Here is a 24,621-nt window from a genome sequence, read left to right on the forward strand (position 1 = left end):
ACTAAGCACTATTTCTATCAAATGCTTGAAGCAGATTCTGTGCAGGCATTTAACTTGTAGTATATTGAGAGTATTTCAGAGGAATAGATAATAAAATGTCTTCAGGATAATGGTTCAAAATGAATATACTAGATGTATTTCCATAGTTTTGTTCAGCTTCCTGGATGAACTTTATTATTGCACATCAGCAATTTACAATCTAGAAGACAGCACAACTAACACAATATCCAGCCTTGCAGAAATTAAATTCAATCATACAGAAAAAGAAAGTTTTAGATAACAAAGTTAATTAAATGACAACTTTCCAAAATAGTCAACAAGTACTATGAAATCTTATTTAAAAAACAAAGGATACATTTAAATAGTGTTCAGTCTTGAAGATATTCCAATAGAAACATTTAAGAGCTGAATTTAAGGGAAAGTATAGGCATATTAACATTATTAGTTATAAATTTGCTTTGACAGCCAAAATAAATCTTAATTTGGAATTTCATGATTTGGAACATTTGTATTTGTTATAATCTACTGACAAATTTAATATTAAATCCTGACTTTGTCCATGCACAGTGACATGGTTACACATGGGGATGGAGCAGGCAGCTGTTAACTTGGTATGTGGAAGCCTCAAATTGCTAGTTCCACTGTTATTGGGTGGTATCCTGAAGCTGACATCACAACTGATACCTCTTATTTTAAAAGTGAAAATTGAAGACTGCATTGGAGTGGATAACTGAAATAAGGTGATAATGTGATAACTATTGGTACAAGGGCTCCAAGGATGCTAAATATATTGTGGAGATGCTGATGTTGAACTAGAGTGGACTAAGTCAGAAGTCACACGACATTAGATTATAGTCCAACAAGTTTAAAAGCTTTCAGATTTTACCTGATGAAGGACCAGTGCTCTGAAAGCTTGTGATTTTACATAAACCAGTTGGACTATAACCTAGTGTCATGTGATTTCTGGCTATACATGTTATTAGCCTTAGCCGTCATCACCAGGCTTTTAAAAATAAACTAACAAATTATCTGGAAAGTGAAGTGGGCAAGGAAAGAGACAAGTTGGTTGCCTAATAGGTATGTAAAGTTGAGGTAAATACTTTTTACCCAACTCCCTAAAATGTATCTGAGAATCTTTTAAACAATTCAAGAGGAAATTTGATATGTCTTCCAGAAATCAATGTGTATTAGCAAGGTGCTTGAGACTACGTAAAAGTAAGACGTGAATTTGTCATCTATGGCTAAAGTTATAGAAGACCTCATTAAAGAGAGGATTTGGAGCATCAGGATAGAAATAAAACCATTACAGATTGTCAAAGTGCATTTATGAAAGGAATAATTTAGCATTTTATTGTACTTCCTTGAAGGCGTCACTAATAAATATCATGGGGACAAAGCAGTTGTGATTTGTTTTGATTTCAAATCAGGTAATCGTTATGCAGAACTAGAGAACATTCATTGTTTGAAGGATGAAATGGTAAATGCAAAATGCATCTGCAAGAACAATGTCAGTTAGCAGAGGTTCATTGAGGGAACAGTCTTTTGGGGAGACCATGAAAATAAGTCATGTTGATTCATAGTACTTTTCAGATGGCATTTGATCTATATATAATTTAAAACATTTATCTATGGCTTGGATGTAACACGCAATTAGTGGATTAGAAGGCAAGGGAACACAAAATCTAGTGGGTGTTATGAATAAATAGAGAAGGGTTAGGGTGAACAGTAGCTTTTATAAGCAATCCCTGTCTGATTGAAAATACATACCTAGGATTAGAGGCATTATTAGTTGTATCATACTCTGACAAGGTTATAATTTGCAGATTGACTAAAAGGTATATAAATTAATAAATCTCTTGTATTCAGGAGAGTTTTCATTTTAGCTAATCTGGAGTGCACTCTCTTTGTGCATATGCTTGAATAAACAGTTGAAAACTTGCTCTCCACATTTCTTTGTTGATCAGTAGATGTAACCACATCAATTGATCAATCTTTTTATGAACGCTGTGAGCATTCAGATAGAGTATCTTTAATTCTGCTTTTTAAACTTCCTTGTCAATTCTGATCCTATGTAAAGCTTGTCTACACTTTGTCGTCTTACTTTTACCAGTTTTGCTTCCTTCCAATCTAAGCTCTTAGGTTCCTATGCCCCCACTAATCTAATTTGAATTCTCTCCAAAAGCATTAGTGAATCTCCATGAGAAAATTAGTCCCAATCCTACTAAGATGTAGCCAGTACATCTTGTACAAGCCTCATCCAGTCCAGAACTGGTCCAAATGTCTCACGAATATGTATTCCTCCCTTCTACACCATGTTCTGTTACTCGTTTTTCATTTTCATGCTTACTAGTATGTGGAACTGAATATAATCCTTAGATTACTCCTTTAGAGGTTCTGTATTTCAATTTCCTTTCCAAGCTCCCTGAAATTTGATTTCAGGACTTCATGCTTTGTTTACCCATGTAATTGATACCAACATGGATCACAACTTCTGGCTGTTCCTCAGAAGAATGTTGTGCAGCCACTCCAGGTAACTAATCATCCTGGAGATTTTTTTACTTTGGCTTCACGTGCATCAATGTTATTTTATTAAGACAAGGCAAGTAAAATCTTATAATACAGATCATCCTGCCATGCAATGATCAATCAGGTTCATACTTACACTTTAGCTGCAATAAACCTTATTGAGTGTAGATGAGAAGGGAAAGATATAAAAGGAACCTAAGGGGTAACTTTTTCAAGCAGACGGTGGTGCCTGTATGGAATGAGCTGCCAGAGGAAATGGCGGCTGGTACACTTAAAGTATTTAAAAGGCATCTGGATGGGTAAACTGAATAGGAACAGTTTGGAGAGATTTGGGCCTAATGGTGGAAAATTGGGATATCTGGTTAGTGTGGATGAGTTGGACAAAAGGATCTTTGTGCTGTATGACGACAAGTACCTCTTGTTTTCTGCCTGTGCACCAAATTCTCACAGAAACCTGGTCACTACTTTGTGTTACTCCAGGTGGATAGTTACCTAACACTTTACCTCTTACTCCCTGCTCTCACAGAAGGGCAAATCATCATGGTGCAATCCCTCACCCACTAGCCTACTGCCCCTGTCCCCATTGCAACAGCGTGCCAGCCTTGCCCCACCCACACCCCAATATCAAATCTGGCTCCAGCCCAGCCACCTTCCTGTAGTGCTGGTAATGGCCACCACTCCTCGTAGCTCTGTGAATACTGAACAGCTGCCAGTGTCTGATTAGTCTCTGCTTTCTCTGGTGAGTCTTCCATTTCTAAGAAACAGAAGACCCATTCCCTGACTTGTTAGCTGGCGAGGGCATGGGGACCAATGCGTCTTGTTAAATTCAAATGTTGTACACTTGGGACAAACAGTTGATTCTTGGACCCATGTTTCCAAAACATTCTGCCAGTGGAAATTCTCCCTGTCTTATGTTTGACAATTGTTAGATTAGTATTCAACAGCTCCATCATGGTCTACTTTGGTCTACTTAACAGACCATGGTTGAATTGATCGTTTTTCATCTAGCAATTCCTAAGTTCCAACATACTAAGAAATTAATTAAAAGAATTGTCACATCTAGATTTCTTGGCAGACCTAAGAAGAATGACAAACTTCAGTAACCCTTGTAGAAAATAAATGTAATGTTTAATTGCTTGTACTAATTTCTCAGTATACTTAACTATATTACTTTTAGGAGAAAGTGAAGACTGCACATGCTGAAGATCAGTAGAAGAGTGTGGTGCTGGAAAAGCACAGCAGGTCAGGCAGCATCTGATGAGCAGGAGAGCTGACATTTCGAGCATAAGTCCTTCAGCAGGAATGAGGGGTGGCCCAAGGGGTCTGAGAGATAAGTGGGTGGGGGGTTGGGGCTGGGGGGTGGGGGTAGGTAGTTGGGAACATGATAAGTAAATGAAGGTGGGGTGAAATTGATAGGTCGGAGAAAGAGGTGGAGTGGATATGTGGGAAGGAAGATTTATAGATAGGACAGCTCAAGAGGGCATACCAAGTTGGAAGGTTGGATCTGGGATAAGGTGGGGATAGGAAAAACGAGGAAACAGGTAAAATCCACATTGATCTCATGTGGTTGGAGGGTTCCAAGGCAGAAGATGAGGCACTCTTCCTCCTAGTCTGGTGGCTCGGGTTTGTCCTTGGTAGAGTGCGGTGTATGGGGGGGGGGTTTAAAGTATTCAGCCACAGGGCAGTGGGGTTGTTTAGTGCATGTGTCCCAGAGATGTTCTCTGAAATGTTCTGCAAGTAGGCGTCCTGTCACCCCAATGTAGAGGAGACCACATTGAGAGCAACGGACACAGTAGATGACGTGTGTGGAAATACAGGTGAATGTTTGTCAGATGTTCATGGACACCTCTTCCTATTACCCTCTTGACCACAACCTCATCTCCCATCACCAAACTATCAGCTCCCAGACCATCCACAACCTCATTACCTCAGGGGATCTCCCACTAACAGCTTCCAACCTTATCTAGCAATCCCACACTGCCCAGTTCCACCTCCTATCTAAAATTCATAAATCTGACTGCCTCGATTGACCCATCATCTCTCGCCCCACTGAACTTATCTGTGCATGCCTTGACAACACCCTGTCCGCCTTGGTCCAGGAACTCCCCACATAAGTTCAGGATACCACCCACACCCTCCACCTCCTCCATGATTTTCAATTCCCTGGCCCCAACACCCCATCTTCACCATGGACATCACTGCCTGTATGCATCCATCTGCCATGACAAAGACCTCCAAGCCCTCCAGTTTGTCCCCTCCCGCCGACTCAACCAGTATTGTTCCACTGACATTCATTCGATTAGCAAAACTGGTCCTCAGCCTCAACAATTTCTCCTTTGAATCCTCCTACTTCCTCCAGACAAAAGGGGTAGCCGTGGGCATCTGCATGGGTCCAAGCTATGCCTGCCTCTTTGTCTGGTATGTGGAAGAGTCCCATCTTCTGCAGCTACACTGGCATCATTCCCCTTTTCCTCTGTTACATCGATAATTGACTGTATCGGTACCACTTCATGCTCCCACAAGAAGGTTGAACAGTTCATGAACACCTTCCACCCCAACCTCAAGTTCACTTGGACCATCTAGAACACCTCCCTCCCCTTCCTGGACCTCTCCATCTCCATTTCCAGTGACCAATCCAACACAGACATCTACTACAAACCCACCGACTCCCACCCTACCTCCTGTAAAAACACTATCCCTTATTCCCAATTTCTCTGCTTCTGCTGCACCTTCTCCCAGGAGGACCAATTCCACCACAGAACACCCAGCTAGCAGCCTTCTTCAAAGACTGCAATTTCCCCTCCCACGTGGTCAGCAATGCCTTCCACTTCCCACACTTCTTCTCTTGAACCCCACAGTTTCAATTGCAACAAGGTCAGAACTACCCTGGTCTACACTTTCCACCCCACCAACCTCCGGATATATTGCATCATCTTCCGCCATCTACAAACAGACCCCACCACCAGGGATGTATTTCCCTCCCCTCCTCTGTGTTCTGGAGAGACCAGTCCTTCTATGACTCCCTTGTTAGGTCCACACCCACCCTGAACTTGCAGCATTTTGCCTGTCACTGCAAAAAGTGCAAAATCTGCACCCACACCTCCCCCCTCACCTCAATCCTAGGCCCCAAAGGATCTTTCCACATCCTGTACTTCCACGCACGTCATCTACTGTGTCCATTGCGCTCTGTGGTCTCTACGTGGGATGATAGGATGCCAACTTACAGAATATTTCAGAGAACATCTCTGGGGGACACGCAAAACAACCTCACCCCGCTGTGGCTGAACACTTTAACTTCCCCTCTCCTACTGCCAAGGAAATGCAGTGGAGGAAGAATGCCTCATTTTCCACCTTGGGTCCCTCCAACCACACGGGATCAATGTGGATTTCACCAGTTTCCTCATTTTCCCCTCACCCCACCTTATCCCAGATCCAACCTTCCAACCTCTCACTGACCTCTTGAATTGTCCTACCTGTCCATCTTCCTTCCCATCTATCACCTTCACCCCCATCTCGTCATAATCATATTTGGAAAATTTAGAATTCATTGAGGTTGTAATAAATAAAGTAGATAAAGAGGAACCAGTAGGTGTTGGGTGTTTGAATTTCCAAAAGATATTTGATCTGACCAAACATGTAGATGACAGTAGGGCAGTTGACATATACATGGACTTGAGTAAAGCCTTTGATAAGGTTCCACATGGTAGGCTGTTGGAGAAAATGCAGAGGCATGGAATTGAGGGTGATTTAGCAGTTTGGATTAGAAACTGGCTTTCTGAAAGAAGGCAGTGAGTGGTAGTTGATGGAAAATATTCAGCCTGGAGCCACAAGGATCTGTTTTGGGACCACTGCTGTTTGTCATTTTTATAAATGACGAGGACGCAGGCATAGATGGATGGATTAGTAAATTTGCAGACAATACTAAAGTTGGTGGAGTAGTGGACAGTTTGGAAGAATGTAACAGGTTGCAGGAAGACTTGGATAAACTGCAGAATTGGGCTGAGAGGTTGCAAATGGAGTTCAATGCAGTTAAATGTGAGGTGATGCACTTTGGGAAGAGTAACAGGAAGGCAGAGTACTGGACCAATGGAAAGATTCTTGGTAGTGTGGATGTGCAGAGGGATCTTGAAGTCCATGTTCATAGATCCTGGAAAATTGCTACCCAAGTCGATAGTACTGTTAAAAAGGCATATGGTGTGTTAAGTTTCATTCGTAGAGGGATTGAGTTCCGGAGCCGCAGTATCATGCTGCAACTATACAAAATGCTAGTGTGGCCACACTTGGAATATGGTGTACAGTTCTGATTGCCATATTTCAGAAAGGATGTGGGAGCATTGGAAAAGGTGCAGAGGAGATTTACCAGGATGTTGCCTAGTCTGGAGGGAAGGCCTTAAGAGGAAAGGCTGAGAGACTGGGTCTGTTCTCATTGCAAAGAAGAAGGCTAAGAGGGAATTTGATAGAGACATACAAGATGATTAGAGGATTAGATAGGGTAGACATTGAAAGTCTTTTTCCTAGGATGATGATGTCAGCTTATATGAGGGGGCATAACTACAAATTGAGGGGTGATAGATTTAAGACAGATGTCAGAGGCAGGTTCTTTATGCAGAGAGTGGTAAGGAGTGCCTGCTAATGTAGTCAACTTAACCACATTTGGGAGATTTAAACAATCCTTAGATAAGCATATGGACGATGATGGAATAGTGTAGGGGCATGAGCTGAGAATAGTTCTCAGGTTGGTGCAACATCGAGGGCCGAAGGGTCTGTTCTGTGCTGTAATCTATGTTCTATAGGCTTCTGGCTTGTATGTGGCTGGGAGTGATATATTAGCAGGATATTGCCTAATTAGCAGAAATCGGAGAGCTGCTTGGCTGATGCTCTGCAACCACAAAATTATAATTAACTTTAAGAGCTTTCAGTTTGCTGAGGATGTCACATTAATTCACACCCCAACTGTGACAAATTGCACCTAAACAAGAGACATGCATTATATTCTTAAAACATTCAAAATAAGTCATTTCATCCATCTCTTGAAAATAAGGGGAAGTAATGAAGAAGATAAACCGAATGCTAGCCTTTAATGTAGGGGAGATGGAATGTGAAGTACAGAAATCTTGCTATAAGTGTACAAGGAGTTGGTAAATCTGCTCTTAGTGTATGTTTTTATTTTCAAAGGATGGATATATTTGCATTAGTAGCAATTTCTACACCAAAAAATTCTGTCTTCTCTCTCACAGGATCATTAGTTAGTGGAATTTTCTTCCACAGCAAGAGGAGGATGTTGGGTGATTGATTGAATATCCTCATGATGCAGTTGGTAGACTGATCTACAAGAGAGTCCAGGGTTCTGAGGGCAGGCACACTTATGCACAGAGTGGGAAGCAGGATAAATGGGCCAAATGGCCTATTCCTGCTCCTGTTCCTTGTAATTTTAGGAATAATGGAAGAAAGCCATTAAACCAGTCTTGACCTTGTCAAATCTCTGTTAGATTCATTCTCTGGCCTTTTCCTTGCAGCTACGCAAATCTTTACTCTTCAACTAATTACCTATTCTCTTTTGAAAGTTACAACTGAATCTGCATCCACCACACTTTTTGATTGTGCATGCACTCCAGTCCCTAACCTAGTCATTTACCATGTTAAAAAAGTTTCCTTCAACTTGATCTCAGTTATAAAGTAACAAAGATGTACAGCATGGCAACAGACCCTTTGCTCCAACTCGGCCGGGCTGACCATATACCCTAAACTAATATGGTCCCACATGCCAGCACTTGGCCTATATCCCTCTAAACCCTTCCTATTCATTTCCGCATCCAAATGCCTTTTAAATGTGTAATTGTACCAGCCTCCACCACTTCCTCTGGCAGCTTGTTCCATACAAGTGAAAAAATTGTCCCCCCCCGCCAGCTCTTTTGCTAATTTCCGTAAATCAGTGGTTGCTGGTTCTTTACATTTCTGCCAATTGGGAACAGTTTCTCCCTGCGTGCCCTTTTCGGTCCTTTGTTTTGAATGTTTTGGTCATTGTCCATTCTCAATGTTTTGGTCAAGGACAACCCTCTAGCTTCTCATGTCTACCCCAGTGCGAGAGTCCTTCGAGCCGGCGACAAGTCTTCTGAATCTTTTCTGTACCCTCTTTAAAGCCTTCACATGCTTCCGAAAGTGTGTGGGGTTCAGAATTAGATGTAATGTTACAAGTGAAAGCTGAATCAGGAGATTGAGAATTACAGTCCGACACTTGACATACCGTGGGGTGGGGCGAAAGAAATGTCTTCCAGTAAAACGTTGAAACCTATCGCCAGGATCACCCGGGACCGTGTCACGTGGGAGAAACGTAACCACGCATGCGCTCGTTCACGGACGGGCCGCTTGACGTCGCGCTCGTTCACGGACGGGCCGCTCGACGTCGCGCTCGTCCACGGACGGGACGTTCGACGTCGCGCTCGTTCACGGACGGGCCGCTCGACGTCGCGCACGCCGCCGACAGGGTGGGACTGGCGGAAACGCTGAGAGTGCCAGAAGCAGAATCCAATTATCCTCGGCGCTTGCTCGGCTGCAGGTTGTAAAATGCCGGTAAGTTTCTGGAATGTCTCTATTCCCCTTCCCAACCCCGTCAAACCTTGGTGCGTCGAAGCATTCTAAATTGTTTCTGAAGGGATGTTATGATGTGAACTGGAAATTAAAGATGTGAAAAATCAGGAAGTAGGCCACTTGGGCCTAAGCAAGATTATTTTGGTAGTGCTGTGAATTTTGACACCTTTTAACTTTATAAAGTGAAATATTTTAGTTTTAGGATGTTATCAAATGCTATCCTTCACTGAGTGCATCCACTTTACTGGAAGTTGTGGTCTGAAGTGCTGACCTAAACCATCTACAAATAAAATGTGGATTATTTTTGACAGCAGTATGCCAGTTAAGACTGAATGCTAGAGAAGGATAATATTTCTAAATGTACTGAAATGCATCAAAGTGGATAAATCCCCAGGACCTGATCAGGTGTACCCTAGAACACTGTGGGAAGCTAAGGAAGTGATTGCTGAGTCCCTTGCTGAGATATTTGTATCATCAATAGTCACAAGTGAGGTGCCGGAAGACTGGAGGTTGGCTAACTTGGTGCCACTGTTTAAGAAGGGCGGTAAAGACAAGCCAGAGAACTATAGATCGGTGAGCCTGATCCCTGTGGTGGGCAAGTTGTTAGAGGGAATCCTGGGAGACAGGACGTACATGTATTTGAAAAGGCAAGGACTGATTAGGGATAATCAACAAGGCTTTGTGCATGGAAAATCATGTCTCACAAACTTGATTGTGTTTTTTGAAGAAATAATAGAGAGGATTGGTGAGGGCAGAGCAGCAGTCATGATCTACGTGGACTTCAGTAAGGCGTTCAACAAGGTTCCCCATGGGACACTGGTTAGCAAGGTTAGATCTCACGGAATACATGGAGAACTAGCCATTTGGATACAGAACTAGCTCAAAGGTAGAAGACAGAGGGTGGTGGTGGAGGGTTGTTTTCCAGACTGGAGGTCTGTGACCAGTGGAGTGCCGCAAAGATCGGTGCTGGGTCCACTACTTTTCATCATTTATATAAATCATTTGGATGTGAGGTATAGTTAGTAAGTTTGCAGATGATGCTAAAATTGGAGGTGTAGTGGACAGCAAAGAAGGTTACCTCAGATTACATTGGGATCTTGATCAGATGGGCTGAGAAGTGGCATATGGAGTTTAATTTAGATAAATGTGAGGTGCTGCGTTTTGGGAAAGCAAATCTTAACAGGACTTATACACTTAATGGTAAGGTCCTCGGGAGTGTTGCTGAACAAAGAGACCTTGGAATGCAGGTTCATAACTCCTTGAAAGTAGAGTCGCTGGTAGATAGGATAGTGAAGAAGGCGTTTGTTATGTTTTCCTTTATTGGTCAGAGTATTGAGTACAAGAATTGGGATGTCATGTAGTGGCTGTACAGGACATTGTTTGGGCCTCTGTTGGAATATTACATGCAGTTCTGGTCTCCTTCCTACTGGAAAGATGTGTGAAACTTGAAAAGGTTCAGAAAAGATTTACAAGGATGTTGCCAGGATTGGAGGATTTGAACTGTAGGGATAGATTGAATAGGCTGGAGCTGTTTTCCCTGGAGCATCAGAGGCTGAGGGGTGACCTTATAGAGATTTATAAAATCATGAGGGGCATGGACAGGATGGATAGACAAGGTCTTTCCCTGGGGTGGGGGAGTCCAGAACTAGAGGGCATAGGTTTGGGTTGAGAGGGGAAAGATATCAAAGAGACCTAAGGGGCAACATTTTCATGCAGAGGGTGGTACGTGTATGGAATGAGCTGCTGGGGAAGTGGTGGAGGCTGGTACAATTGCAACATTTAAAAGGCTTCTGGATGGGTATATGAATAGGAAGGGTTTGGAGGGATATGGGCTGGGTGCTGGCAAGTGGGACTAGATTGTGTTGGGCTATCTGGTTGGCATGGACAAGTTGGACCGAAGGGTCTGTTCCTGTGCTGTACATCTCTATGACTCTACTTCTTTTCCTCTCTCAGGCTTATCATTCAACCCTTATGGATAGTGATGTAAAACTGATTGGAAACATGGCATTATTGCCACTTAAGACCCAATTTAAAGGACCCGCTCCCAAAGAAAGTAAGTTTTGAGATTGATTTTTCTAAAAAAATAAATTGTGGAATAGCTGTTTCAGTTTGTACAGTTGTGCGTAGCAGCATAAGTATTAGCTTTGTAATTCAAACAAGTTAATAATTGTAGAAAGATCTTTCCAAACGTCCTGGTGCTAGGGAGGAAATATGCATTAGTTTACAAATGGACATATTTCCATTCAGCAGCATGGTTGTGATAGAAATTACTGCCTAGGGGAATGTTTGTGGGTATACTTATTTATCATTATCTACTGACATTCAGTAAGAGACTAAAGGGCTCTCTAAGGTTAAATATATTCTGCTCTTGTTATGATTTAAGTACCAAATATACAAAGAATGTGTCTATTATTCTATTTATAAAATTTGCTTGTCAGAAGCAGTTTGCCACAGCTGGATTTCTAGTTGATTTTTGGAGAAATGCTGAAAATTTAAGAAGTTATGTTTTTAGAAACTATAATGTCACCTTTTGTCATTTTTTGGCCTGGTACTTGTATTTAAGAGTGCTGTTGGTTGACATATTGTCGTAGGTTATACTGTCATTGAGTTCTTATAGCATGGAAAGAGGCCCTTAAGCCTATCATATCCATGTGAATCAAACACTTATTCTAATTTTGAAGTGCACATATACATAGTTTGTGAAAGACTTGAGGGTTCCTGTGTCTGCTACCCTTTCAGGCAATGAATTCCAGACACAACCCTCTTGGTGGAGGAGGGAAATTTTTCAAATCCCCTTTAAACCTCCTGGTCCTTACCTTAAAACTCTACTTCGTAGTTGTTGACCCATCTATTAAGGGAAAATGTTTCTCCTACTTTTTTCCTGGGTAGAGAAAACTTGAGAGAATGGTATTGAGGGAAAGTGCAACTATATTTTCTAATGTCACTAGCAAGATAGATTTAAATAAATTTTCATGGAATGTGAGTGTCGATGGCTAGGCTAGCATTTATGACCCATCCTTAGGTGCCCTTGAGAAGATACTGCTGAGCTGCCTTCCTGTACCACCACAGTACATAAGGTTATGCTATTAAGAAGGGAGTTCCGAGATTTGACCTGGTAGCAATGAAGGGACAGTGAAATATTTTCAATGAGAAAGTTGTGTGTGTTGGAGGGAAATTTCCAGGTGGTGGTGCTTCTACATGTCTGCAGTCCTTATGTTTTCTTGGGTTAGTCATGAGAAGATAGGTGAAAAGTTAGCCTAAGGGTTTTTTTGTGCTATTCACCTGATGGCCCAAGAAAGAGTATCTATATCAGCCACTAAGTATGATTTGATATTCTAAGTCAAAAGTAATATAAGTTAAGTTTTCAACAGTTAACAACACAAGACACGTGTTAGACACATAGGGTGTGATTGACTCCAGAAACCAGACCATGCATCATAGTTCATGCCGAGAGTTCTCCAAGCAGAGATGCTTCTTTGTTTGGAACATTGCTGCCTGTAGAAGGAAGAGTTAATTGGCGAGGGATTGATCAAATTTGGAGTTTAATTAAGGAATGAACTTTTCTCCTTGGTGGGGGACAATGACCAGAGAGTGTAGATTTAACATATAAGAGAGAGGAAGTTTAGAGGGAATGAGAGGGAAAAATATTTTGATCCAGAAGGTGGATGGAATTTGGAGCTCATTGCCAGCAAGGGTGGTAAAGGCAGGAAACTTCATAATATTTAAGAGGTATTTAGATGTGTACTTACAATGCTAAGATATTCAAGACAATAAGCCAGAAGCTAGAAAACATGATTAGAATAGGTAGGTGGTGGTGCTTTTTGACCTAATGGACCCAAGGACATTTTTCTGTGTCATAGACCTCTATGGCTATAACTCATTCTCCTGATGGGAGAATGAAATCAAATTGTTAATTTGTTGTTATGCTTAAGGATTTAAGATTTGATTATCAATAATGATCTTTTCCAGCCAAAGACACTGATGTCATTGATGAAGCAATCTACTATTTTAAGGCAAATGTTTTCTTCAAAAACTATGAAATAAAGGTAAGTTTGTTTTTTGATTTGTCAATTTTAAAGATTCTTTGTGAATACAATATATGAATAATTTGTTATGTATTAGAGGAAATAATGCACTATGTAGTGTAACACAGAGATCACTGGCACAGAAATAGTGGTACATATGTTTAGACCTATTTTTGACATCAGCCATGATGTCCCAGTATCTTAACATGTCTTAATGAGCCAGAAGGTCAGAAGGAGACTTGATGTGGATTTTTGTGCGCATTTACTAATTGATCCATATGTTGCATCATTACAGAGTGAAAGCAAATTCTCCACTTTCCTCCTACTTCAGTAGGGATCAAAAAAAGAGAAGTTTTCACAAGCATACATAGATAACAAGCCTGTTAAATGTAAAATATAAAACTAATATGGTGAAACAAATAATTCCTTATTTCGTGTAAGAACAAGACGTTAATTATTAAATGCTACAAAAAATCTTACTCGTTTAGATACTGATTAGTCATCATGGGCACATGTCTAGCAGACATTGTCTGTTTTGCATTCTTATGTATTTTCATATTAAAAATATTTTAGTAGTGCAGTACTGTGGATACGCCATAATCAATGGACTGCAGTTTTTCAAAAAAATCACATCATTCACCATCACTCTCCAGGGCAGTTAAGAATGGGCAATAAGCAATATGAGTAGAATTAGGCCATTTGGACCATCGGATCTGCAACACCATTTGATCACGGCTGACATGCTTCTCAATCCTTAATCCTCTTAACAAAGAAAGCTGGGTGACTGTCTGTGTGGAGTTTGCACATTCTCCCTGTGTCTGCATCAGTTTCCTCTGGGTGCTCTGGTTTCCTCCCACAGTCCAAAGATGTGCTGGTTAGGTGAATTGGCCAAGTTAAATTGCCCATAGTTTTAGGTGCTTTAGTCAGGTGTAAATGTAGGGAAATGAATCTGGGGGGGTCCTGTTCGGAGGGTCGGTGTGTACTTGTTGGGTTAAAGGGCCTGTTTCCACACTGTAGGGAATCTAATCTAATCTTAACCTATCTAATCTTAACCTATCTATCTCCATCTTAAAGACACTCAAAGACTTGGCCTCCATAGCCTTGTGTAGCAATGAGTTCTACTGGTTCACCAGCATTTGACTGAAAAAAAAATCCTCTTCATCTTAGTTTTAAAGGGTTTTCTCTTCACCCTGAGGCTGTGCCCTTGGATTATAGTCTCTACTATGACTGGAAATATCTTCTCCCTGTCTACTGTGCCCAGGCGTTACAACATGGAGGCAAATTCCTCTGATAATTAAACCAAACACCCAGAAAAGCTTGCCTTGCCTCGCCTCTCCTCGCAATCTGTTAACTATAAGAGTGATGGAGAACTCCTAAATTCCACTGCTTAAAGCAAAATAACAATTTATTGTTTTAACTCTAATAGTGAACACTAAACAACAATGTATAACATGAATAGTTGTGGTTCAAACACCGAGCCCTGTGGAATTCCACTAATTTGCCATCCTGACAAAGACCTTTTCCTCCCCTCGCTGCCTTATGCCAGTCACCTATACCTCTATTCATGCCAATACCTTGCCCTTAACACCGTGGACTCATTTAGCAGCTTCTTGTGCAGCATCTTGTCAAAGGCCTTCTGGAAATCCAAATAGATCATGCCCATTGGCTATCTTTTCTCTAACATGCTTGTTACCTCCTCAAAGAATTCTAGCAAATTTGTCAGCTATGACCTCGTGACGAAGCTGTGCTGACTCAGCCCTATTTTATCATGAACTTCCAGGTACTCCGCAATCTCATTCTGAACAATAGACTCTGAAATCTTACCAATGAATGAGGTCAGGCTAACTGGCCTATAATGTTTCGTCTTCTGCCTCCGTCCCTTTTTAATCAGGTGTAATGTTAACCATTTTTCAGTTATCCAGGACTCTCCCTGTCTCCAGTGATTCCTAAAAGGTACCACCAATGCCTCCACAGTCTCCTCAGCTAGCTCCTTCAGACACATGGGTTATGTCCATCTGGTTTGGGTGATTTATCTGCCTTTCAATTTTTCTAGCATATTCTCCTTAGTGATGGCCACTGCACTCACCTCTGCCCCTTGACTCCCGTAAAGTTCTTGTACGTTGCTGGTGGTTTCCACTGTGAAAACAGATGCAAAATACTGTTCAGTTTCTCTGTTATTTCTTTATTCTACATTACTATGTCTCCAATCTCATTTTGTCCAATGTCCATTCTTGCCTCTCTCTTACCTTTTTAGATATCTTGAAAAAAATTTGCAATATTTTTGTTATTAGCCAGCTTACCCTCCTATTTCATCATCATTCACTTTATTGCTTTTTCAGTTGTCCTCTGGTTTTTAAAGGCTTCCCACTAATCTTCACCATATTGTATGCTTTCTCTCTTGCTTTTATCCTGTCCCTGGCATCCCTTGTTGGCCATGGCTGCCTCGTCCTTCCCTTAGTATGTTCCTTTTTCCTTGGGATGAATTTCTGCTGTCTCTCCTGAATTATCCCCAGAATCTATTGTCATTGCTGTTCTAATGTTTTTCTTCTTAGGTTCTCCTTATATCTTTGTAGTTGGCTTTACTCAACTGCTAATACCATTACATCTGATTCCAGCTTCTCCCTCAAATTGCAGAGTGTACTGTATCATGTTATGGTCACTACCCCCAAGGGGTTCTTTCACCAAAAGCTCCCTAATCAAGTCTGCCTCATTACACTACTAAATCCACAATTTCCTGTTCCCTAGTGGGCTCTGCCACAAGTTGCTCCAAAATGTCATCTAGCAGACATGCCATGAATTCTTTTTCTTGGGATATGCTATCAACCTGATTTTCCAAGTTTGCCTACATATTGAAGTCCCTCATAATTATTGTAATAGTGCCTTTCTTAATGCCTTTTCTTTCTGCTAGGAGGCCCATGCATAACTCTCATCAGAGTCTTCTAAATGCTGACCTACCCAGCAACATCCACTTTGCAAGAACAAATGAAAGGATACTCAAAACTTTTACTTGTACTAATTGCTTATGCTTTAATGGGAGTTATTTTAAAATTAGAATTGTTCATATAATTCTATACTATTCCACCAAAATGCTGTAAAGGCTAAATGTATCAAAGTTGTGAAGGATGGATTGTATTTTTTTGCTGAGCAGACATTAAGGGTTGTGGAAACAAGATGGTTAATTATTTAAAAATCAGGATGGGCATAGATTAGGTGAATAGCAAAGATCGTTTCCCGAGATGGGGGAGTTCAAACCTAGGGGCAATTTTTAAGGTGAGAGGAGAAAGATTTAAAAGGGACCTGAGGGTCAACTTTTTTAGAGCGGTAAATATGTGGAATGAACTGCCAAAGGAAGTAGTTGATGAAAGTGCAATTACAATATTTAAAAGACATTTGCATTGCACAGGTACATGAATAGGAAAGGTTTAGAGAAATATGGGCCAAATGGAGGCAAGCAGGACTAGTTTAGTCTGTGAAACTCGGTCAGCATGGATTAGTTGGACAGAGGGTCTATCTCTGTGCTGTATGACTTTATGACTGAGTTAAGCCATGCTCTAATTGAATAATGGAATGGTTCATGTATTCCAACATTTCAAGGTTGCATGTCAGATATTCAACTAACAAGCTGTTCTTTTTTGTAGAACGAAGCTGACAGAACCTTGATTTATATCACTCTTTATATTACTGAGTGCCTCAAAAGATTACAAAAGGTAAGAAAAAGTACTGTTTTATAAAATATCACTTTAACTTTCGCTTGCCTTGCTTTGTCAACCTTGAAGTTTGACAGGCAGACTAGCTTCAAACTACTATGGTGTACTCCAGCCAGTTCCGCCCAGCAGATATGTGATCTGAAGACTTTGCTTTATAGCTGGAGTCCGGAAGTTAGTTCATTGAGGTGGAATGGTGGTTAGAATGTTTCTGCTGTATTAAACATTTGCATGAAAAGTTTTTTAAAAATAGGAGCAGCCCTTATTAAGTGAGGCTGCTGCAGTTTTTTGCACATGTGGTGAATTGTGAGCTAATAATAATTTTTTCATGAAATAGCATGCATTTCATCCCTTTTATATTTCAGGATTATTTTGGAATGTGACCAAGCTTTTCATTTTTTCTATTTTATACAGTGCAATTCCAAAAATCAAGGAGAGAAGGAAATGTATACCTTGGGGATAACTAACTTTCCCATTCCTGGAGAGCCAGGCTTTCCTCTTAATGCCATGTATGCAAAGCCAGGACACAAGCAGGAAGATGGTATGAGGAAGCAGCATCATTCCAATCAAATAATCTATTATTAAAGGATGGAAAAACATATTTAGTCAGTTTTTCTACTAATATTTTTATTTTAAAAACAAATTTCAGAAAGCTTGTCATGCCTCAGTCACAAGTAAATTTTATACTGATCTAAGCTTAGTTCCACATTATGATTGAAAAATATTTAAGCTACTGAAATTAAAATTTAGCTTTATGGTTCAGAATCCTCCTTTTGATGTCTCGATTTATGCTTTTAGTCAATTCAAGTTGTACACTACCTCTGAGAAAAAGACCCTTTCACTGCTTCTAGAAATTTACCAGAGAAGGTCTGAAATTAATGAGTGAGATGTAGGAATAGGGGCTTGTAAATATTCCTGTTGGAAATTTTCTCTCACTCCTTTCTGATAACCACAGCAGTTGTGTGACTGAGGCTAGGAGCTCAGTGTTAATGAAGAAGGTTAAATCTGAATCCATTATATGATATATACGCTGGTAGTCCAGTGTGATCTGACACACTTTTTACACAAAATGTAAGTGAACATTATATTTTTTGGATTGAATGCACATGTGACCTAATTTTGCATGAAATAAATATTTTACTTCTAACTTTGAAGGATTCCGTAATTTTAACTGTTTTACCTTCAACAAAGCTGAAATGTCTAGTGTATTTTACATTGAGATTTGGTAGTTGATTGTCATTTATAATGTATGTCCACAGAATTGATTGTTCATGATCATGTGTATTCTGGTTACTTTTTCAGAGATGATGAGGGGTTATTTGCAGCAGATCAGGCAAGAGACTGGACTGAGACTTTGTGAAAAAGTGTTTGACCAACAGACTGACAAACCCAGCAAGGTAAGCAGCTGGATTTTGGACTTGAAATTATGACTGTCATTTATATTTGCTGCTTGCCTAAAAGATTAAAGCAGTAAATTAACTGCCACAAAAAAAGTTAACCACAGCCATTGGTTTTAAAGGGCGGGTTAGAATCCTACTGGGATATAGGATGGGACTGCAGAAATGAAAAGAAATAAAAATTAAAAGCGGGCCATACCACCAGTGCTTCACCGGAGCCTCTCTGATGATGTTACCTAGTATGGTGATGAAACGTCTGAAAACGAACCTTCCAGCTCAGTGAGCAAGCTTACATCTAGGACAGGACTGTGTTCCAGGGGACTGCTGGGAAGTTTTTGAGAGTAGGCTAAATGGACCAATGGTTTTCTCCTGCCTGGACTTTTTTTTGACATATTCTTGTTGAGTTCTCAGCCCAAAGACAAGTCAGTTGACGCAGTACTGCAACCTCCATTAGAAGGAGGCACCTGAGCTGGAATTGGGAATGAATTCAGTACTATTGGGACCAACCTGAACCACATTGGCTGTGCAGTTAACTGTGCCCGAAGAAGTCCGAATTACTGTGGCAATATACACTTTTATGTACATGTTGCTGTCTGAAACTACGGATAGTGATGATAGAGGCTTTAATCACTTGCTGCCAAATGACTGACCAAAAAAAAAATCACTCCTTTTACCATTTACTATTGGAATTTTTGGAAGGAATTCCAGATTGATACTCAAACTGTTTAGCCAAGTTATGAATGCACTTGCCTTAACCATCAAGTCCTGGAGTGGGACTTGAAAACCGAGATTCAGACTTAGGCAGGGTCAAACCACAAGACCTCCTATGGTAATAAAATACAGGACTCCTTTTGGTTTGGTCCATTAGTGTGATATTGTATTTATTCAGTGCCAACAGGACAAATATTTATACGTGCTATCCTAGAAAGAGGCTGCCACTAAAACAAAATGGCTGATTCAAACTGCGTATTAATGAAATGAGCCATATCCTATGGTGCCTGTCAGTGATGGGAAGCAATAAAACAAGATGGTTTTAGACTGGATCATAGTTTCATCTAATATTACTGTGCTTCCTAAATCCAAATTAATTTTCAGCACTTCTTTTTCAAAATCATCTACCATGAATAATGTATCAAACTTAACCTTAAAAAGTAACTTCTATTTTATAGCTTCACTTACTCTCAGCAATTTATTAAATTGCACGACCTATGTGTTCTACTAAACTTTAAATTTGCTTTGATATTTACCTTTTTTTTGAAAAATATTTATAGAATTGTTCTTTTTGCAATTATTGTGTGACATGACATGGTAAATGATTTCTCTGGTGACTTAATAGTTTATTTTTAACAGGAGTCTTCTGTTTCCTGAATACAAGCAGTACTTAAGTTAAGCCCTTTGCAAAACTTGTCTGACCCAAGTCAAGTAGCTTTAAATAACCATTGGGAAGTGTGGAGTAATTTCTCTTTAACATTACTAAATATTACCAAGTATGTGATAAATTTAAGTTTTGTATTTTTATTTATAATAAATCCTACAATATACCATAAAGTAGTGAGACCACACCTAGGGTACTGCATATGGTTTAGATCTCTTAATATATTAGAGATCTATTTAGTCATTGAGATGTACAGCATGGAAACAGACCCTTCAGTCCAGCCCGTCCATGCTGAACAGATATCCCAATGCAATCTAGTCCCACCTGTCAGCACCTGGCCCATAACCCTCCAAACCCTTCCTATTCATATACCCATGCAAATGCCTTTTAAATGTTGCAATTGTACCAGCTTCCACCACATCCTCTGGCAGCTCATTCCATACACGTACCACCCTCTGCGTGAAAAAGTTGCCCTTTAGGTCTCTTTTATATCTTTCCCCTCTCACCCTAAACCTATGCCTTCTAGTTCTGGACATTTGCATTAGAAGGAGTTGAGAGAAAGTTCAATAAGTTGATTCTTGGGATGAAAGGGTTACCTTGTGGGAAAATATTGAGCAGGTTGAGCTTGCATTCATTGAAATTTAGCAGCATGTGTGATGATGAGGTTTTCCCTCATTGTGGGGCATTTAGAAGTACAGGCAGAGTTTCAAGAAATGGGTCTCCCATTTAAGATACAAATAAATCCTCCTCTTGAGAAGGTATTAATTTTTGGAATTCTGTAATCCAGCGAGTAGTGGTAGCTAGGTGATTGAATATATTTGAGGCTAAATTAGGCTGTCATTTGATCTACAAGGGATCTAGAGTTCTGGGGAACAATAGGAAAATGGAATCAAGGTCCAGTCATATCAACAATGACCTTATTGAATGGCAGAGTAGATTTGAGGGACCAAATAATCTATTCCTGCTCCTGTTTCTTACTTTAAATCATTTTGTTTGGAAAGTCTGACATTTTCAACATCTCACTGGAGAACAATTTTGCTCTTTGATTTTATGGTGAGAAGATGGCTGATGAGATGCAGAACAAAGATTTTTTTTCTGTAATTACCAATGGGACTTAACCTTTGTAAACCTACTGCATCACCTTCTTAAAATTTATACATGGGATATTGGTATCACAGGCTAAGCCAGCATTTATTGCTCATCCCTAATTGCTTGGACAGCAGTTAAGATGAAACTACTTTGCTGTGGTTCAAGAGTCTCATAATAGCCAGACCAGGTAAGTATGGCAGATCAATAATTTTAGAATTTGAACACCACCACCTACGTCCTTCACCTACCTCAACATTCCAGGCCTTGTCATTATATTCTTTATTTCCTGAAGAAGGGCTTATGCCCGAAACGTTGATTCTCCTGTTCCTTTGATGCTGCCTGACCTGCTGCGCTTTTCCAGCAACACATTTTTAAGCCCTGTCATTATATGGGTTGCTTGCTTTTGCTTGAAACGTCGATTTCGCTGCACTTTGGATGCTGCCTGAACTGCTGTGGTCTTCCAGCACCACTGATCCAGAATCTGGTTTCCAGCATCTGCAGTCATTGTTTTTACCTGCTTGCAGCACAGCCAACCCATTTTCACCTAATTATGGTCCCATTGTACGCTTTCTTTCTCCCTAGCATATTATAATCCATCACTTTACCTAACTGTTATTTCCTTTCTGGACTTTATTTCCATTTATCTGCTTAGCACCCCCTTCCAACTCACCCCACCCACCCACACGAATTGTTCAGCAAATATACCTCTTTTCCTAGCTCCTGTCAGTTATGAAGAAGAGTCACTAGAAACATTAGTTCTGCTTTCTCTCCACAGATGCATCCCAACCTATTGAGTTTCTCCAGTAATTTCTGTTTTTAAGGATGGCAGATTTCCTTCCCTGAAGAACATCAGCGAACCAGTTGGGTCTTTACAACAATTGACAGGTCACATGATCAGCATTTGACTTTTTCCCCCCAGTTTCCCACCATCTGTCATAGCCTCAGAACATTAGCTTGGATTCTGGATTACTAGTGTAATGACGTTACCTCTGACCCCCCCACCTCCCTCTGATACATTTGTATTGTCTTACAGGCTTTTTTCAGAAATTAGATTTCTTCTTTTCATGTTGTCAACATATGCAGGAAGTGGATTCAAACTTTACAAACTTAATTCATGCCATATCAATAAAGTGTTTTAATTTTATAACCCCTGGATATAACTGCCTTGGTAAAAATGTAGTATTAGCCGCCACTCAGTCCTTTTGTTTTTGCATTATGTTTAAATATAAACATTTTATGTTTTGAATAATCATAAAGAACATTAGTTATTTGCATTGTTTTCAAAATCTATTGTATTTATCAGTTCAGAGTATTTTGTCAATTTTCTGCCATCACCTTCTAGAAACATAGTTGATGGTAGAGTTAGATATTTGTTTGAGTATCAATGGTTAATGACATTAACTGGGAGATTGTTTGGCCCCCAAGCTTTCTTTCTCTAATGTCTTTCTTTTCTGGTCCCTCATGCAAGTGAAACAAATACTGAAATTAAATAAGCACAGTACTGGAATTGAACGTAAAATTAGATTAGTTTAGATTCCCAACAGTGTGGAAACAGGCCCTTCGGCCCAACAAGTCCACACTGACCCTCCGAACAGTAACTCACCCAGACTCATTTTCCTCTGACTAATATACCTAACACTGTGGGCAATTCAGCATGGCCAATTCACCTTACCTGCACATCTCTGGATTTGGGATAAACCAGAGCACCCGGAGGAAACCCACGCAGACACGGGGAGAATGTGCAGACTCCACACACAGTTGCCCGAGGCTGGAATCAAACCTGGGTCCCTAGTGCTGTGAGGCAGCAGTGCTCATCACTGAGCCACCATGCCACCCCTATTGGTGATATATAAAGTGCTCAAATTCTGTGTATTAATACACTTATAAATAATGCTTGCCTAAAATGTTTCTGAAGTTTGATGCAGATCAGAATATTGAAATTTATGTAGGTTTCTACAATTTTTTAAGAATGTGGATTTCAGGGCCTTTTATGACACAGCAATCCACAGAAAATCTGGAGGATGTTCTCCATTTTTGAGTTGTCTCAGGAATCCAAATCTTGTCAGAAATCAGAATATTTCTTCCATCATTTAAGAATGGTTCTTGATGGGATTAAAGAAGGAGCAGTACTGACATTGTTTCCTTCTCCAAACTAAAAGACAACTTTAGGGAATGTTAAGATGAAGAATTAAAGATAAAATTATTTATAGACTTTTACATGATGGATGTTTCACCTCGGGTGAGGAAAACTGACCTAATCTGAATTATTATATCATGTTTTCCTTAATTTTTTAGAGGATTATTTATGCAATAATGAAGTCACCTGCAGTTTACTCCTATGAGAGGAGGATGGTTTATTTAACATATTTGTTTTTTTTAAATAGGGTTGTAGGGGAAGAACATGTTCTCTGGTTGACTCTTCCCTTTTGCATTTCATGGTTGCAGATGATATGATTTTAAACTAATGAGAATGGAACAGAGAATCTTAATTTTCTTTTTGTCTTTCTAGTGGTGGACATGTTTTATAAAGAAGCAGTTCATGAACAAAAGCCTGTCAGCACCAGGACATTAATATCAGAAAAATAATTAAAAACGTGAAACAGCTGAAACACCATACAGCAAGATGTCATGCAGCAAGATGTACAAAATTTTTGCCTTGTTTCATATGATTTTATACAGGGTTTGGATACAATAAAAGTAGTGTTATTCTGAACAGCATTTTTTAAAAGGTGAAGACTATTAAATACTTGACATGGTATAATTTACTTGAGAGCTTCTTAGTTTGTGCCTGAATGGTAATCAGTAAGTCTAATATTTGAAAGCTATATCCTGATTCCCAGTAACTGTTGTCATCACATTGCATGTTATTGCGTCAGTATGTAAGCTGATGGTGCTTGCACAACTATATTAGTATTAACAATATTGGTATTTCTTTCCTGTGACTAATAATGTTCATTTTCTGCTATTTAACACAATTTTCTCAGCTGTAAGGAACAAACATAGTTAAATCAGAACTTTCTTGATTGCCATGCTTTAATACGGATTAAGCTAGCTTTCCATATTTTGGCAAAAAATGTTAATTGTTTTCTTTTTTAAAAAGAAAATGGACTAATAAAACTGTTGGACATCAAGTGGACCTTACTGAAGTCATTCATGAAATGGCAGCTGGAATGATAAGACAGCTGGAAATTGCAATAAAAATAATTTTAAGATCTCAAAATATAAATTACTCAATTCTTGATTGAATTGGTAGTATTCAGAATTGAATACAAGTCAGAACTGCTACATGGTGGTAATAGCACATCAAACTATTATACACTATACAGCATAGCTAAATGTTGAAGTCTTTATTGTTGCCATTCAGTACAGTTAATAGGATTGAATGCAAGTCTTACTCTTTGGGAAAACCATTTACTAGTGTGATAATCCCTACAAGGCTCATAGGAAATCACTAATTAATGTCCTAAAGCTTGAGTATGAGTTGCCTTGGTAGCAGGCAATGGCCTGTCCAGCTGGAAGTCATCACCTCAGACTTTTACAGCCCGTGTCAGTGATGGAGCCTCCACTGTTTCCACTCTATCAGTTTTCCTTGGGGAGGCAATGACCTAGTGGTATTATCAGTAGAATTTGAATTCAATAAAAATCTGGAATTAGGAATCTAGTGATGACAAATGAAAAGTTGTCAATTGTTGTAAAGTCCATCTGCTTCATTAGTATACATCAAGGAGGAAAATCTGCCAACTTTACATTGTCTGGTCTATATGTGACTCCAGACCACAGCAATGTGGTTGAGTCTCAACTGCCCCCGGACAAACAAATGCTGGCCTGACCCATGACACCTGCATCCTGTCAATGAATAATAAATAAAATAGGGAAGCGCTCTCTTGTGGCGCAGGCTTAGAGACTCTACTCCTGGA

At 39.9% G+C, this 24,621-nt stretch overlaps 1 protein-coding gene across 1 annotated transcript; it reads left to right on the top strand.

The window, feature by feature from the left end:
• The first annotated feature begins 8,987 nt into the window (after positions 1-8,987).
• On the top strand, positions 8,988-23,835 carry arpc3 (actin related protein 2/3 complex, subunit 3). The gene is made up of 7 exons (XM_060843621.1): positions 8,988-9,096; positions 11,068-11,167; positions 13,084-13,160; positions 16,778-16,846; positions 17,258-17,384; positions 18,146-18,240; positions 23,214-23,835. Exons 1-7 carry the CDS (start codon positions 9,091-9,093, stop codon positions 23,274-23,276), a joined length of 537 nt encoding a protein of 178 aa, XP_060699604.1. The 5' UTR covers positions 8,988-9,090; the 3' UTR covers positions 23,277-23,835.
• Positions 23,836-24,621: the final 786 nt, after the last annotated feature.

Source organism: Hemiscyllium ocellatum, chromosome 24 (assembly GCF_020745735.1).
Source record: "Hemiscyllium ocellatum isolate sHemOce1 chromosome 24, sHemOce1.pat.X.cur, whole genome shotgun sequence".
Taxonomy (NCBI): domain Eukaryota; kingdom Metazoa; phylum Chordata; class Chondrichthyes; order Orectolobiformes; family Hemiscylliidae; genus Hemiscyllium; species Hemiscyllium ocellatum.